The sequence below is a fragment of the Malaclemys terrapin genome, chromosome 3 (assembly GCF_027887155.1).
Source record: "Malaclemys terrapin pileata isolate rMalTer1 chromosome 3, rMalTer1.hap1, whole genome shotgun sequence".
Classification (NCBI taxonomy): domain Eukaryota; kingdom Metazoa; phylum Chordata; order Testudines; family Emydidae; genus Malaclemys; species Malaclemys terrapin.
Window position 1 is genome coordinate 42,270,413 of NC_071507.1, and position 18,260 is coordinate 42,288,672.

Below are 18,260 nucleotides of genomic sequence, written 5' to 3' on the forward strand. Positions count from 1 at the left end.
TTTACCCCATTATATGGATTTGTGGCACCATTTCCAAACATGACTAGACTGCCGAGGACACGTATTGCACACGAAGTCCTAGCCCGGATGCATCACAATGTTTGTGAAATGGAGCTCTCAAATCTCAAGAGGACAGGGCCCCAATTCTCCAGTCTAGTTGAGGAGCACTCAGCAGGAGTCAAGACCGGACAACAAAAGTGCCCCCAAGCCACCCTTCCCTGCCCCCACTCCCAGTCCTGGAGCTGGCTGGGTACCAATCCAATCCACAGCGTAGATTAGAGTGGCTCATTTCTGCCAAGTCCCCCCAGGAACTATTATTGCAGCTGGACAAAGGGGTGTCCCAGCCATACCTTTTTAAAGAGGCCATACCCTCGAGTCTATGCCAGTGACCAGGAGGGGAGGAAACATAGGAATCGCTATGCCTGGGGGGGATGGACTAAGAAGAAACCTCCACTGGCTACTTAAGCTGTGTTTAGGGATGTTCTGCACTGGGGAAGTGGTGCAAAATATATTGGTGGATCAGGCCCAAGGTGTTACCACAATATTCATTTGGCCACATAGCATTCCCTACACATCGCTCCAGTGGCATAGCGGGGCTGTGCAGGAGCAGCAGCTGGCTGGGCAAGAATGCCACAACAAGAATGCCACTGCCACAACATAGGCTGTAAGACCCCTAACCCTGCCCCCTTGTGATCTCAAAGAGATGGAACTGGGAGCACTATGGGGATTCTGGGTTGAGCTACAAGCCATAGGCAGTCTGGAGCATCCTGAATCCATAGGGCACAAAGCTCTTGGAGATGCAACACAAGATTAGACCCATCTCCTCCTGCTTCCACAACTGAATTTATACATTCTTCTACCCAATGAGATGCACAGCTATTCATGCAAGCAGATCATAGAAGTCATCCCATAAGGTCTGTGGCATCTTGAAGTCAGTAGGACTATTTGCATGATTAAGAACTGCTTGGGTGAGTAGATTATGTAGGATTGGGATTTAAGAGCCCAGGTGACCACAAAGTGGTCACACTCCTACGTATGGAGTACATCACACCACCTCCCTTTGTTATGCCCCAAATTACTATGACAACACTTCATAGATCTTCAGTAGAGTTTGAACCCAGCATGGACATCTACATTTCAGGTAAAAGAGTAACCCTCTTAGGTTACGAGACTGCTACAGATATCACCTATCTGCAGACATAGAACACTTAGCTAGTGTTACATTAGTTAGCTGGGCATTGAACTACATAGATGGCACGTTACAACCAATGGCAGAGTGCAACATGGTTTGGGATGTTATGGAGGCCAAATGCATAACTGGGTTCCAAAAAGAGTTAGATAAGTTCATGGAGGATAGGTCCATCAATGGCTATTAGCCAAGATGGTCAGGGATGCAACCCCATGCTTTAGGTGTCTGTAAACCTCTGACAGCCAGAAGCTGGGACTGGATGACAAGGGATGGATCACTCAATAAATTGACCTGTTCTGTTAATTTCCTCTGAAGCATCTTACACCAGCCAATGTCAGAAGACAGGATGCGGGCTAGATAGACAACTGGTCTGACCCAGTGTGTCCATTCTTATGTTTTCACGTCACTGAAATAGGTGTAACATGTTACCCCTTCCCTTGCTGAAATTAACAAGGGGTCCTGTGAAAAAATAGTATGCAACAATCATGTAATTAACTACACCAAAAAGCATAAACATAAGGGGAGTAAGTTTAGGTTTGCCAGGCAATCTTAGTTCTGGTATTTCCAAATTTATGGAACACTTGACTTTGCAACCTGAAGATTTTTTTTTTTAAATATAGTATTTTGGTTTTCATTTTTGATAGCAAATGAAACTATAGAAATGTAGTACTCCCTTGTAAATACAGCTCTCTCAAAACCTCTACAATCAGAGTTTACACTCAGTTTGCATTAGTGATTCCCACAGAGCAATTATTTATTTGATCATTTTAATTCAGGTCTATCCCTAAATTGTGCAGACTTTTGCTCTCAGTGGTGTAAATCAGGAGTAACTATCGAGGCCAATGGGGATATATTGGTGTAATACCAATGCGAGATCAGAATAAGGCCCAACATCTAGACAACTCTGTAAGAAAAGACATTCTTGGAATTCTTTTCAAAAGACGAATGTAACTAGGCTCTAAGCCCCTTGTGCTCAAAGAAATAAACTTCAGATGCAGAGCAGGGGGACACCCACTAATCACACAATTTTTGTCTGAATAAGAAGTGCAGTACTGGGCCCTCAAGAAAATATTAATCTGTTCAAATGCAAACAGCAACTTATGCTGCTATATAGGTATTGAGGGAACAGAGTAAAGCCAATGGGATAACATGCTGCTCTCGTATCCAGGCTACTCCACTGAGATCAATGGAGTTGCACAGATGCACATTTTGGCTCAGTATCTATTGAGCTGATTTCTTGGGTGGGAATGGGTTGATATTTAAAGATCACCACATTATGTGACCTGATTTGCCATGTTAAAATGAATCTTCTGTGCTGAGTAATGAAATCTGTGGCCATTGTAATCTAAGTCCTCAATATTCTGTCTCTATTTTCAGATACAGCCTGGTTCTACAGTTCAAAACAATGTATTATAAAGACCTAAATTTGGCCATTTGTATGTATATATTAAGGTTCACATAATAAAACACACTCTTTACTGAGACAAAAAGGGTTTTAAAAACTCTACGGTTGCTAGGGCATGAGCAAAGCTTCAGTGCAGTACACACATTTCAATGCTGCATTCTAAGCCTACTATTTGCACATAGAGCACGGTACACAGACAGACTGAAAAGAATTGCAGAAGATGCATTTCATCATACTTACCACAAAAATCAAAGGAGACACTAACTAAAACAACAACTTCAAGTGACTCAGTTTGAACAATTGCACAAAAATGAAATCTACTTTCAGCCAGCAGTTCACACAGAGATTAATAGTTCCATGCCAACATTTGTTATTTTACATTGCTATAGTAAATATTTCACAATAGACCTCTACCACCAGAAGAGTGTCAACGGCAAACAGCAACACATCCCACCAACAGTGATAAGCCTTGCTCTTTTGATTACATATCTTCAGAAAGATAGTCAAATATCAAATTAAGTCTACAAAATATTTTTTTTATAGAAACACTTTTGCAAACCATTTTCCCCCTTTGTAAATTAACAGAAATTGGTACAGAACAATGGAGAAGTAATGGCTGAAATGGACAGAATGCATGGAAGCTGTCATGTGTATATTGTACATAGCATCATTCTGTACCTGTCTGTCTATGAGATAATGTCCAGACTGAAAGTTAAAAAAAGAAAGCATGTTAAAGCAAATGTGGCATCTAGAATGAAGTAACTTTCCAAAATTAAAATTATCAGTCAATAAAATTAATGTTAAAACTTCACCCTATACAAATCTGCAAAAGCCATATAATGTACGATTTTGTTTTGAAAAGAACAAAGATAATAATGTTTAAACAGTTGGACTTTATTTAATTGTTTCTTTTTAAGACCAGAAGGGAAAAACAAACAAACTCAGTGATGAGCCTGTTTTGGGGTAGGTTAGTTATATAGGTCTTCTGACAATTTAAAATAAACCACTTGGTTTATTGATATTTTCAGCCATCAAGAGCTTTACAAGCATTTGACCAGACCTAATTTTATGCAGCGTCTTAACAGTATGCATTACAAAAATCCATTAACAAGTTCTCTAGCAAACAGGTTTCATTAAGATTTGTTTTATGATTTTGTTCTAGGATTTAATACAGAGATTGATTGATGGAGGAGTTGAATTACTATTGTGGAACTTTTGGGGCGTACAGAACATTAATTTTAAAATGCATGTCTATCATCCTTATGATAGATTCTTTTTTTTCTTACTAGATCAGGTCATACATTTCCAAACACTATAAAAATTAGAAGCTCTTAGCTTAATAATAACTATCAAGGAAAAATTTCAGTACTCAAATTGGGCAAAACATTGGGATAACATTAGCTTATTAGAGAAGTAAAAGAGTTATGTTGCAAACTCTAGGTCTGTACTGCTCCCAATGAAGTTAATAAAAGAGTTTTGCCATTGACTTCAAAAGGAGCGAGACCAAGCAAGAACAAAAACCATTGTTTCTTCACATTGGCCCTAATTCAGCAAGGTACATGAACATGTTCTTACTTTTAAGCAGCTGAATAGTCCTGGTGAAGCCCAGGAGAGACCACTCATCTGCTTAAATAGTTTGATGAATCAGAGCCACTGGAATCAGGCCTAACCTAAAGACCCTATCTAAGCAAAAGCTCCCATTGGATGGAATCTTGCCCACAGAGTCTTGCAGGATTGGGTACTTAAGGAATGTCAGCTTTATGCATTTGCCTTTAATAAATGTGTAGCAAGTTAGTTCGTGTATCAGATGCCTACTTTGTTTAGGTGAAATTCACTTTGCCTTATGCAAGTGAAATGACAGGGATTGGAGGGAGGTAAAATTCACTTCCCAGCCAAAACCACTCTGCAGATGTTACTACAATTTATGAGGTGAAATAGCAGCCTTCTCTGCCATTTCTTCAGGATGTTAGGCCCCAGCAGCCACATAATTGACAACTCCACTGTCCCAGGGCCACCTCTGCATTGGCCTATGTGGGGTTATTATAGAGACCTCTGAAACCAATGAAGTTACAGTGCCTTGAACCAGTATAAAGGAGCGGAAAAGAAGTGGTCTGTGTCTGCTCTAGATTTCCCATGAGTCCCTCTAGAAGCTTTAACTGGTGTAGACATTCTTCCACAGACACTCCACAGCAAAGTCAATATCCCCTGCCACTTGCAACACCTGTTTAAAGGTTAACTTTGTTCATTCCAGCAATTTGTGTATCAGAGATACTCACTGAAATGCGGGGCAATATGCACCCAAACCTCAATCAATCACGCTGGAATGAAATTCACAAGCAGCACAAGGCATATGCACCCATTTACATTCTCAAAAAACAGCTTAAATGGCACAAAGCCTATGTGCCAGCCCACTGCACAGAGTGAATTTCACCTACTAATGGTTGGGAGACATTGCAGAATCTGCAAATTCATTAATTGTGATAAACAGATACATGATCAAAAAGAAAAATACAAGTACTCTGTTCATGTATTCTGAAAACAACAGTTTAGTTTAAATTATGAAAACACTTAATAGTTATCCAAATTACAGTGCACTTAGGAGCCCCAGTCAGGAACCAGGACCCCAAGAACAGTCACTGCCCCAAAGATCTTACCATCTAAGTAAATATCTCATAGTATAGGAAGTTATATGCATAACTTGTAAAAGTAAGTCTTAGTAAAGTGATACCAAAATGCAGCACTCTGCTGCTAAAGCCACATTGTCAGGTTAAGATCTTTTTTCTTGTTTCCTATGATACAAAGAACAATTTAGATTATTAAAATGCAAAAACACTTTAGAAATCCAATTAGTTTTTTCCACTCTTTATGCTGTTTCCGGTTACATTTCTCTCAGATTGAACAGAACATAGCCTGGCCAGTTTAATTTTTTATCTTGCTAGTTAATTTCTCTTACAGGCCTCATGTATGGCACAATGTTGCAAGGTCTGGTTTGCAGACAGTAAAATGGAATGCTTGTTTGATTTTTTTTTTTTAAACTATTTCCATTGGAATTAATGATACAATCGTGGAAACAATTCTGTCATTCAGGATTTGTAAGAGGGTGTTTTTTTTTTATTAAAAAAATTCTAAATTTAGGACCAAATTTGATTGGACACTGTGGAGTCAGACCATTTCTGAGTGGGGAGGTTGAGAGATTTGTCTGATTCACAATGTGAGAATTAGCTCTGAACCCTTCAAGAGGAATCCACATGGGTTACTAGAGTCAATAGGATTCTACTCACCATATCCCTTAGAAGGATGGGTCTTGGTGATGTTCTGCAGTACCAAGGAAAAAGGCCTATTCTATTAAATATGGCACAATCAACAGGGCTGATTTTCCCTCACAGAGTACAACCCACAAGGGAAGTCTCTGTGAGGCTCCTCTCAGGGAGATCCCTCTACACTCTTCCTTCAAGGGATACAGGATTTGCCTCTGAACCTGATCAGTCCCCAGTGAGCAAAGCAGATCTCAGGGGATCCACAGAAATGGCCAACTTCACAGAGGTCCTGTGCTTCCAAACCCTCTCTTCTCTCCTCCAGATTCTCTTACTATTCCGCTCCAGTAAAGCAGTGCTACTAGGGGCTCTCCTTGGCCTGACCATGGGAAGTGGGCACCACAGAAGAGATATTAGAGCCCCAGGCTATATTATTTTTTCCAGGGAATTTTCCTGAAGGGTACAAGGTGCTTCTCCCGGGCCCCACCTCTGCCCTCCCACACCCAAACTCTGCCCCCTTCCTCCATGCGAAACCCAAACCTGCAGAGCATCCTCTCTGAGGTCCAGAGAAGGATGGGAAGGGAGACATGGTGTCACAGAAGTGACTGAGCTACCTATCAGCACAGGACTGGGGAGATCCACAAGTGAAGGGTCTCCTGCATCTGTGGATCTAAGAGAGACTATCCAGGGCCATGCTATTTTCTCCTGATTTGATGCATTGTAGCTCAAAACAGATCTGTGCAGACCAAAAACGTCTCAGTGTCTCATCCTCTCTACCAATTAATTGTACTAACAACTTGACCCAAATTAAATCTTCTGTGTGGTCTGATAACATTAAGAGCCTGTTTGTGGGGGAAAGTTACCTGTGCATAAATGTAAGTGCTTTTATAATGTGCTTTGAGAGGAATACCTCAGTACTAAAAAACACACAAAACAGCCCTACTGGAAAGGCCCTTAACTGATTTTTACCAAAGTTTACCCTCTTGAAGTCTGTATTGGCATTCCTAGCCCATCCAAACCTCTCAGTGACGTCAGTGGAAAATCTGAGTGTGCTGGAATTGTAGGACTGGTCCCAGATCCTCAGATACAGTGAGCAAGGATAGATGCCCCCCTAAGCCACCTTTCACCTACCCAGCAGTCCCAGAACCAGGGGAATAGAAAGAGCCTTCTATAGTCTTAGAGCAGTGCCTGGGCTGCTCCAAGTTACTTCCATTAGAGTGGCCCCCTCTCAGCACCCCATGACCTGTTCATTATTTGTATTACAGTAGTACCTCAAGACCCCACCCAAAACCAGAACCAGATTGTGCAAGGCCCCAGTTTGAGGCAGCTTTGGCTCAAAAGGGACTTAGGCAGAACCAAGAGTCTGGACCTTGAGGTATAAAAGTTTGGTGCATCCTTTTCAAACTACAAAGATAAGATACATCTATGTTATTGCCTAAACATTATCTTATACAAGAATTGTTTATTTTGTTCTATAGGCATTTGAAGCAAAATTGTTATACAAAAGAAAACATGAGTTTTTGGTGCACCTCTCTTATTTAATGCGTTATTTAGCACCATATTATTATACATTGAGAAGTCTATAAGTAGTTGGTGAAAGATTTATATATGGGTAGATTAATGGGTATTGGAGCAGTGGAGCAGAATTTTGATACTCAGGTAGGTATGCCAGTGTCTTTCAGCATATAAATAGATTGACCTTGAGCTAAAACTAATTATAACAGATTAGAAATGTGGCATTACCAATCTTCGTTTGCATAATACATGTAGCTCAAAGGTTTGAAGCCACTTGCTCCTCACACTGGTCTTAGGGTTGTATGATCTGAGCTGAGATCTGGAATAGATCTCTTTTTTAATATTTTGTTTAGCTATGTCATCATTTGGACAAAGTTCTGGTTTGGTGATATATTTCCTTACTTTTATTGTTAATATTCAGAAGTACCTGCACTCTGTTGAAATTCAACAGTCATTAGACAATAAGGCTGGATTCTGCAGCCTTTACAAGGCAAAACTCCCTCTGATCTCGATGAGAATTTTGCCTGAGTAAGGATTGCAAAACTCAGGCCTATAATTCTGTAAACTTAAAGGATTTTTTCTCTAGATTATTGATAAAGCATTAAAATATCATTTTATAAAAATTAGTTGCCTGTAACATACTGCACCATTTGAATGGAGTGCACTGGCTGCAGACCAAGATGATAGCTGTGATACTGTTATAGCATGCTGCATACCACAGGGATATTGTGTTACCGCAGGAAAAACATGAATATGACATTAGCAATATCCATCAGCAGCCTAGTGATGTCTTCTGTACTGAACTATTTTACAGCATAGGCAATTTTCCACCCCACAGGGTGTTCTGGCCTTTTTAGCTTTTTCACTTCTTCAGAACCAACAAAAAAAAACTTCTGTTCACCAAGCCTGACTAAGTCCTATGCACAACATTTATTTTTCTAACTATACATGGGTAGTTCAGAAGCACTGTTTTAAAATATTAAACATAAGACAAGCTGTTCACAAGCAGAATTGTAAACAACATATGTATGTGGTGGTACATGCCTATGCCATCCTCGGAGCAGCTCAGGGAAGGGATTCCTCTTTGCTCCACTGTGAGGGAAGTAGTTTACTGTAGCTCTTGAAATGTTAATTCCCCCTTCACTCTGGCTGGCATGTAGGGGAGAAGACCCATTGCTCCCCATCTCCCTGCTTTTCCTCAGTCCACTCCTACGCAGGGTTGGGGAGACAGCACTGACCTCACAAACCTGCTCTCTTTCCTGCACCTGGGATGGCAACTCAGGCAAGCCACATTTGGGGGTGGGGAGGTACTTAAGCTCTCTTACCCCAAATCACTGCACATGGATATGACAGTCTTCCTCCTGAAGACACGCTATAGACATGAGCAAAACACTATGCCAGAATGAAAAGACCTGAACATGCATGCACAATAAATTTAAAACCACATGTATTCTCTTTATGAGCTATACTTGGCAATGGAGACATCAGCTTTCAAGCTTCACATCTCATATCAAATGCTATTAATAGAATTACATTTTAAACTAATGGTGAAATGGCATAATTAGTTGTGTGTGTTGATTATTGCTCCCAATAAATGGTTGCAGATAATTGCTTTATTATTGCTATCTAGTCTCATTTAGATAGCTAGCTTCTCTCAGTCTCTAAAAAGAGAGTACAAATGTGGTCCTCAATTTGTATCTCTGATATAAACAGAGTGGGTTCTATTCTACTCCCCCTTCACAGCAAGGTCCATATGCATCACACCAATTAGTCACAGAACTGACATTAATGCTAAGTCCCCCACATTTCAGTGGGAGAACAGACTCCCAAGAGCATGCATTTGTGTATGTTTATCCACTCAATATTTGGAGGCAGTGTGTAACCTGCTCTGAGCTGCCAGCTAAGTACTAGCTTGATAAAACTCCCAACATTTCAATGGCAAATCCCATCATTTTATATTTTTTTCTTGGCAATCAGATTGTGGCCCAGCCAAATGTGACTGCACAGGGGAATAAAGGGGGACCAAAACCTTAACTTTTATATGGTCACTTTAGCTTCCCCTGCCTCACAGCTTGGGTATAGGAGGCATAGTAAAGACTGCAGCCCAGCATTCTCCTTCCACGCAGGTAGGCCAGGAGAAGGTACAGAGGAAGAGGAAATGGGAGGAGCCTTGACTCCCCCATGCCTCCCTTAACTGGCCAGCAGAGCTGAGCCAGCACAAAGTGGGGAAAGGACTTCACTAAATTACACCATCTTCAAAGCAAGGGAAGGGACTGTATCTTGAGTCATAATTCCTCCTAAATTCCTCCTTAGAGTGGTACAGCTGTGATCCATCCCCTCCTACAAGGTTGAGCTTAGAGGTTCAGTCTAGTATTATTACAGCCCTCATGAACTAATGCACACCTGAGAGCAGGGGCCTGGTCTTTTTATTTGTCCCGTGAAGCACCTTGCTCACCCACAGCACCATATAAATAATAATGTCAAGTTAACTTTTGACACCGCTTCTATTGATTGTGGGGGTGTAGGGATGGAAAACTGATTATATGTTCAGATTGATGACTCATCAGTTCTGCTGATGAAAGTGAGAAGTTGACTTTTCTCATGATGAAATTATTCAAAGACTCAAAATAGTCTCTAGGAAACATTTCAATAATTGAAGTTGGAAGATTAGAGGTTCTATTTCACCACAGCCAGCCAAAATATTTTGTTTTTAAATAACAGGATTTTCAGTAAGGATGGATAGTATTTTTTGTTCTAAGAATACAGCAATCAAACATTTCTCTAGGGAGAGAGTATCAAAGGGGTAGCCGTGTTAGTCTGGGTCTGTAAAAGCAGCAAAGAGTCCTGTGGCACCTTATAGACTAACAGACGTTTTGGGGCATGAGCTTTCGTGGGTGAATACCCACTTCTTCGGATGCATGTCATGCTCCAAAACATCTGTTAGTCTATAAGATGCCACAGGACTCTTTGCTGCTTCTAGGAAGAGAGTGGGGGAAGGCAACCTTTCTAGAGTCACAATTACGTGTGAAGATGCATTAGTAGTACCAGATTCTCTGCACTCCAAGACTTTCCAAAACGCTGCTGCTTCAATAAAAGCCTCCAGTTCTTTAAAAAAATAAATTGAAAATCATTCCTTGGAGTCATTTGAGTTTCCAGCCCCAGATCAAATGAGGAATTGTCTTTCTTCACTTTCTCATCATGTAGCTGATTTTTTTAAAATACTGTAATTCACTAATTGTGTTTTCCTGATTCTACATGCTAACTTATCCAAGAAGTCCTTAAATGGTTTAGCATCCTCAGTGAAGTGAATCGGAGTTAAAAATTGGTAGGACTTGGGCCAAGACCCTGCTAACATACATGTTCTTAGTTTTAAGTATTATGAATAATATTTGCATGATTGAGGCCTTTTTAAGGAAACAGCCTTTTAGCAAAATCCAGATCACATTAATACATATTCACATGCAGTTGTGCAATTCTAGACATTTCCCCTTCCAACAATATACTGATTACTGTATTCTTGAAAAAATTATCCATCCTTAGGCTCACAAATACCATATTCTTTACTTAAAAAAGAAACTTAATTTCAACTCAGCGAGATAGACCTCCCGTATCTTCCAAAATGACTTAGGGTTTTTTTCCTTTTTTTCCATAGAGACCATCTTGAATTTCTGAATCATTTAGTCATTAAAAAGCAATTTCTCAGACCAAAAGAATCTCCCTGACAGTCAATTGACTTCTTACATACCCTGTATTCCCTTGAAGTCTGTGGGATCCTTTGGGTGAGTGTCAACTACTTGAATGAGTGAATTCGGCAGGATCGGGCCCATAGTATGGCTGATGGTTTTGACGTTTGGCTATAGAAGAACTATAACATTTTCAGTATTCAATTTAAACCATATACAGGCTAACACCTATTCACTCCTTACTATTACAGAAGTGACAGGCAGCTACTTAGATCTAATAGACAGGTGTACTGAATGGCTGATATGAGGTTATCCTGCACACACTGCTGTGTATAAGGCGAATGCGTAAGAAATATACCCCCTCCTTAGACACAGGATGGGCTTTTTGCCTTAATTTAAATCGATCCACGGATCATATCTGTGATTACAGCAGCACCTGAACTCTGTCACCCTGCCTGCCACCTGAGCTAAGAGATAGAAGAGAATTAAGCCAACAGCAGAGAGATCTCCCGGAAAGCAAATTAAAACTAAGGCGATCGCCAACTACCAAACAACAGTAGCGCGCTCTGCCAAGCCAGGCACATTGGGTCGCCTAGCCCCGGAGCAGCACGTCCCAGTGGAAAGGAAGGATGCAGCCCCTGAGCAAGGAGGAGGGCACCACCAGTGATGGGGGAAGAGGCTCGAGGAGGGGTCCGGGTGCAGTCCCAGCTGCGAGGAGAGGGTGGGAGTCTCAGCCGGAGTATGGCGGGGTCTTCATTGGGGCAGCATCCAGGCAGCTCTAAAGCACGCACGAGCCTCTCTCCCCCAAACCCTTCTCCCTCTCACATCTCTACAGCAGACACTTGAGCCCTGCAGATAGGTGTCCCGGGTGCTTTACGCCAGATCGCGGGGGTTTCGTGCAACCCAAGAGCCCGGGCTTCCTCCCCCACCTCCCCCCTTTGGAGGGTCCGATCAGACTCTCCCCTCTACTTTCGGTGGGACTTTGAAAAGGCATCGCATGCGGGATGGCACCAGCACAGACCGCTTCATTCAATCACCTCCGAGCCGTGATGGTTCAAAGCCAGTTGGGCAGCCCCTGGCCGGAGACCGGCTGCAGGAAGGACTTACTGTGTTTTCTTTGCCACTGCCCCCTGCAAGCCCCACGCTCAGCAGCATTTCTGGACGCCCCTGGGAAGCAGCTTCCGAGGCATCTCCCGTTACGGTACGTGCTGCTGGTGAATGCAATCCTCCCCTTACCATTAGATCTTCGCACAATGTTCTCCAGAAAGGTGTTCTGGGGAGCCACCAGCCCTCTCCTTCCCCCAGCCATAGTCATGTCTTCCGGAGTCCAGCGCGGAGGCTTGGATCAGGGCTGCGCGAAGCTAAGCGCTCCCACTCCACGCTCTTCCCGCTCTGAGCGCCTCATGCTCTCCGCTGGGACCCCACCGGCTCTGCAGCATCAGCTACTCCAGCCACCCAGCCTCCCACTGCATCCCTGCTGCTTCGGCCGCCGCCTGGACCGGTCCGGCAGCGCCCTCTGCTGGGCACAATCTCAGCCATTCCCAACCCAGGTCCTGATGCTCAGGCGGCGGGAGCCCGAGGATGCTGGAGGAGACAGGCAGCGCCTGTACTGCAGCACCCTCACCTGGGCACAAAGAAATATGGCGCTGTCTGCAGCGCGCCTGGCCCGACTTCCCTTCTGCAGGCAAAGAGCCGCCAGCATAAAGGGAAGGGAAATCCTACCGACACACTACTAGTGTGGACCTTTAACCTGCACAGCTGGGCTCAGCTTTGTAAGACCAGGGCCAAGTTCCAAGCACACCCGGGCCACTTCATAGCTTAGGGCAAAAACCATGGGAAACCCCCAAACATATCAACTTCATCTGAATTTGCTTTGAATTATAGAGATCCTTCAAACCTATCAGGCAAAGCTTAGGGGGTGAATCTAGCCAGCCAAAACAGAGGGCTGGAGTCACCCCCGCCCCCAACCTTGCACTGATTTAACAATGGTGTAATCCCAATGTAAGGGAAAGGGGTGGGGGGGAGAATAAACCCAGGGCTTCAGAGTTCTAACAAGAGTTGACTACTACACCAAATCATGTCTGGATAATCATCTCTGCTGCCCCCTAAGAGCCATCCCCAAAAACTTTTATCACTTAAGAATGAAATAATAAATACATCCTTACTAACCTTTACCAGGCACACTGAGACCTTCAGATGGAAAATACTAACGAAGTGTGAAGTGTTATAACAACATGTTTTAAGAACATTAAGCCTCACAACACCCTTCTGAGGAAATTAAGAGTTACTGCCCCTGTTTTACAAATGGAGCAACTAAGGTCTAGAAGTTAAGGACTCTGATTCCAGGGTGGGTGCCTAATTGAGATATCCTGGCATGATTTTCAGAATAGTAGTCACAAGGCCAGATGATCCTCAGCTGAACTCAGTAAAGCTACACCCATTTATAGCAGTTGAGGATCTGCCCCCTCTTTAGTAATCATTCTGGGTTTTCATTCATTCCTAAAATGACTTATTTTAAAAGGCTGTTTTGTATTATGGGGCTAAACATCAGCTCAGTTAGAGCTAAGAGAGATATATTTAAATAGTGTAAGCTTTGATGTTTCAAAGAGTTTGATCTATTTAATTTGTAAAGGTTTCTCTTTAATGGATTAAACTATTCTTCTCCCTTCTAGTGATAAATGGGAGTAAGGGCATACTCAGGTCTCTTTAATTTACAGAAGCTAGAGGTACATATCTTATTCCCAATACTGTTGGCTCTTACTATCTATAGTGCCTTTTAAAGTGCAGTTCCTTCAGACTCTGCTTCCTTGTGTATATGCAACACACCCAAGATCTCTCGCTTGCTCTCTCTCTCTCTCACACACACACACGTTCCACACTGAAGAATCACTGTGGAAGTAGCATTATGGGTTCTATGTTTATTGTCTCAAAAGGCCAAAATTTTTAAGAGGTAGTTAGGTGCCTAAAGATGCAGATAGATGCCTAGTGGGATTTTCACAATCATGTATCAAGAGCTAGAATATGCAGTTGACTCCTGCTGACACCAGCAGTGTAAAGCATCCCTAAAGACATTTTAAACCATCCAGCAGACTATTTCCCCAGGTCTCCCCCACTCCCGTTATCTCTGGCAGCTGGGCAGACCCAGGATCAGAGAAGCATACAGGTTCTTTTTTACACACATACACCCCTTCTCCTTCCTGAACTGCACCAAGCACTGATGGCCGCAACTCAGGTTCTGGACATTAGTTAATTCATTTTGCAAGTAAGATTTTCCAAAGCCTACTCATTACCATCTATACAGATTCAGCATAAAAGGCTACTATTATGATTATGCAGGATTCTATACCCATTGTGCTCTAACTTTGCACAGTTTAAATGGCTATATAAAGTGGAAAGCAAGCAGACTTCTCCTTATCTCCACCCACAACAAAGCCTGATTACTCAGGCCATGTGTAGATGTAGTGAATTTTCCCTTAGTTAATATGTGGATACTGCACTGATGCTTCACACTGGACATTCCAACTTTGAGTCTAATTTAGCTCAGTTTCTGGAAAAATGTAAACTGTTACAAAGATAGATGCAATACCTTGCTTGGGTCATCCCCTGCCTTTACCGTTCAATGGTCCTCTGAAGAGATGACTATTCAGGTATCTTTAGGACTTTAAGATATAAGATGCTGGTTTTTGTTCAGTAAAGGCATTTGGGCCGATCTTAAAAATGGAATAATCTTGACCCTCCCCCTTGTTAGGAAGAGCTACCAGATGTCAGACAGAATCAGATTGGCTGAGTTGTCCAGCAAAATAGGAACATTCACTCATGTTTTACTGGGCTATCATTTTCATTGGTCTGAAAGAAAGTTATAGATCATTTCTACAACTCTCCTCTCCACAAAAAACCCAGTTAAAACCAAATATGCCTTTAGTAATATTCAGAGCAGGTATTCTAAAAGAATGAACTGGAAGAGATATTAGACAGTTCACTGATGGGATAACAGCTATTAATCTCCTAGAAGGACTCTTCTCAGGTACATATTGGTCACTAGGCACATTCCATTCTTTAGGAGGTACAAATTTGAGATGATTTGTGTTTCTAAACAAGGATATATGCTTAGCATCTGGAGCCCACTTTATTTAGAGTGAGTGATATGACTATATAGTATTATATACCTATACATGTATCAAAATTTGCCTTTCACTACCAAACCTCTCAGGGGAAGTCAATCATAGAAACACTGAGAATTTTTTCTACTAGAGCTTGTCTATGATGCTAGAACTCAAGAGTGGATTGCAACTTGGCCCAGCTAACACAACTGTTAGGCTCTAGCACTGATGCACTTACACATTCGTCAATACCAGAGTATTGAAACATTTGTTCTAGGAATAAATGTTTGTAGGGTCTTAACATGTAGAGGCCTCCTGATGCCACCTTGTGGTAGGAACATGACCCTGCAGTTCCTACCAATCACTCGGCAAAGATTTCAAAAAAGGCCACTCTTGTTGAGGGCTCTTTTACTTGCTTACAAACCACCCCATGATAGCCTTAAAGAAGAGTTCAGATGTCACACTTTAAGGGTTCTCACGTGACTCTTCTTGTTGTTTATTCCTTATCCAGACCTTTCTCCCATCTCATGCAGCTTACCCTTCTGGGTCTAGGACAAGCACATGCTCCAGATGAAGCCTGAGAAATGAAGAAATTTAAGACAAGGTCTTCCCAGGCTAGGAAGAAACAACAGTCCCACACATTTAGTATACATCCCTCCAAAGCTCCTTTTGGGAAAGCTAACCCGGATTTCACAGCTATCCTGTCCCTTAGGCAGGATAGTAGGCTCCAGGGCAACTCCCCTGAGCCTTTCCCTCCTCACACTCTCTCAGTACCTCTCTGCTTCCCTTACCAGTGAACTTGCAACCCTCCATAGGAAACTTCCTCCTGCTTATTGGGAAGCTAGGAGATCTCCCTAGCTCCCCCTTGTCTGCACTTTTCTGATACAGCTCACTCTCACACCCAGAAAGGGCCTACAGCAAATGTCTCTTTTTACCCTACCACTTCCTCTTATTACCCTCCGCTTCTTTTTTATGACACTCCTAGCCCCCCCTCAGCTGAAATGAATAGCTCATTGAGTTGGCTTGGGGGAATCAAGTGAGCTAAACAGTCCCTACTGGGAGGCAGCTAATTAATCACAGGGGACTGGTCCTGTTCCCTTTTAAAGGGGCCAGGCACCCTGTGACAAGTGTCTATACTAGAACATAAAACTGTGTTAATTAACCCAAGTTAACTGACAATCAAGTTAAAGCTAGTCAGAGGAACACAGCTGGATTCTGGTTAATCTCCAGTGCAAGGTGAGCAAGACATCTGACTTCAGCAAGAACCAAGAAATGATCATGTTTATAGAGCTATATTGGAGTGGCTCCTGGTGTTGGGGATTGACCGGACTGGTGACCAATACAGAGAGAGAATCAAGCACCTCAAGACTGATTGCTACCCAGTCAAGTATGCTAATGGGAACTCCCCAGTCTCTTTTAAGATGATTTTATTGGGTGCTGAGAACTTCACCAAGCACACGACAATAGTGCACTAATAGTGCACTGACAATAGTGCATGACAATCTGCTGAGCAGTGATGGCATCCTTATAACCCCCAGTCACAGACACTGCTGGAGGTGAGCCAGTTGCCAGATGAAGCACACAAAGTGACCCCAATGCTTACACCTGAAGAGACTATGCCTCCGGAGCACCTACAGCACCTCCTGGATCTGTATTCAGAGAAGCTGTTCGGGGACAGTCCTAGGGAACAGCCCATAGTGGAACCAGCAGCAGAGAAAGCACTTCAGACAGAGCCTAGTAAGTTTCTGCCTTTATGTTTGTTATTAATATATGAATGGGAGGGATTTCTGGCTTGTGGCCCTATGAAATTATTAATACAAGCCAGGATAATAGTGTGCTTCCTTCAGGGTGGAACACCAATTCCATAGTGCCCCTATACTCACACCCACACCCCACCTGGGATTCAAAATGGACAGCGGGAACTGAGGGAGAAATGTTAAACAAGCATGTATCGTGAAATTTTTACTAGTTTCTCACTGGTTGTTACAAATATGGGTTGGGGAGCTACATTTATGAGCCTTACATAACCCTCCCTGCTAATACAGCGTACCTTATAAATTGACCACCTGTACACAGTCCCAAAAAAACAAAACAGTGTGTGTATTTGTCCTGTAGCTGTCTGAAATATGAGTCCAAACAATACCACACTGTGTATTTAGTCCACAGATGCCTGTGTTTGGAGTTCAGATTACAGCACAGGATGTCTGTCTGTCTGTCTGTGTTAGGCCTCCCCACGGCTGGCAATCTGTTGCATTTATGGTTGGATGCAGGGTGCTTGTAAGATGACTGTACTATGTCTCCATGCTAAATTAGCAGCTTGTTGATTTTACCATGATTTTTCACCCATTTTCGCAAGTGATGATGCAAACTTCTCATGGAATAGGAACTCCAGCTGGTCAGTTACATTCCTCTGCTTATTAAGGCTGCTTTTGTAGCTCATAAGCTCCCTATATTTGGAGATGCTGGTCAGTCACCAAGTGCCTAAAAATCTCCTCAGCCTACACAGATCTCTATACTCCACTGGCCTGGAAAAGAAGTTCACACTTCCACTTAGGGACCTCCAGAATAACCTCTTCCAGAGCTTGCCCCATCTGAAAGGATTGTAAGAACATAAGAATGACCATACTAGGTCAGACCAATGATCCATTTAGCCCAGTATCCTGTCTTCTAATAGTGGCCAATGCCAGATGCTTCAAAGGGAAAGAACAAAACAGGGTAATCGAGTGATCCATCCAGTCCTAGCATCTGGCAGTGACAGGCTTAGGGACACCCAAAGCATGGGGTTACGTCCAGTGCTTAATTTGTAATGAAAGAGGTGCCGGGGCTCAAGCAATTTTTGTACTTTCATATTTGTACCCTCCAATTGTCACAGCCCACACATGCAAAATGCACTAACGATCAAGGAGAACAAAGGGCCAGGGACACCCAGAAATAGTTGTCCGTTTCATGTACTAACATGCTCTGTTCAGTTTTTGCACTGAATTTGGTTATTTTATTGGTCATTAGGATGGCAGCTGGTCTGACTTTCTGAGTTTTACATTGCCATTTTATTTTAAACATGTATTAAAGTACAAAGTCTTGAATTTGCATGCAAGGCTTCAATAGCAAGTTTTA

General features: G+C 42.5%; 1 protein-coding gene across 1 annotated transcript in view; it reads right to left on the reverse strand.

Annotated features, from left to right (window-relative positions):
* The window catches only part of KCNH1 (potassium voltage-gated channel subfamily H member 1), a 299,849-nt gene extending 287,488 nt beyond the window's left edge, over nt 1–12,361 (reverse strand). Inside the window, exon 1 of the mRNA XM_054021526.1 lies at nt 12,283–12,361. Within this exon, the coding sequence (XP_053877501.1) occupies nt 12,283–12,361 (79 nt within the window). The remainder of the gene's footprint in view (nt 1–12,282) is intronic.
* Between the last annotated feature and the right edge of the window lie 5,899 nt (nt 12,362–18,260).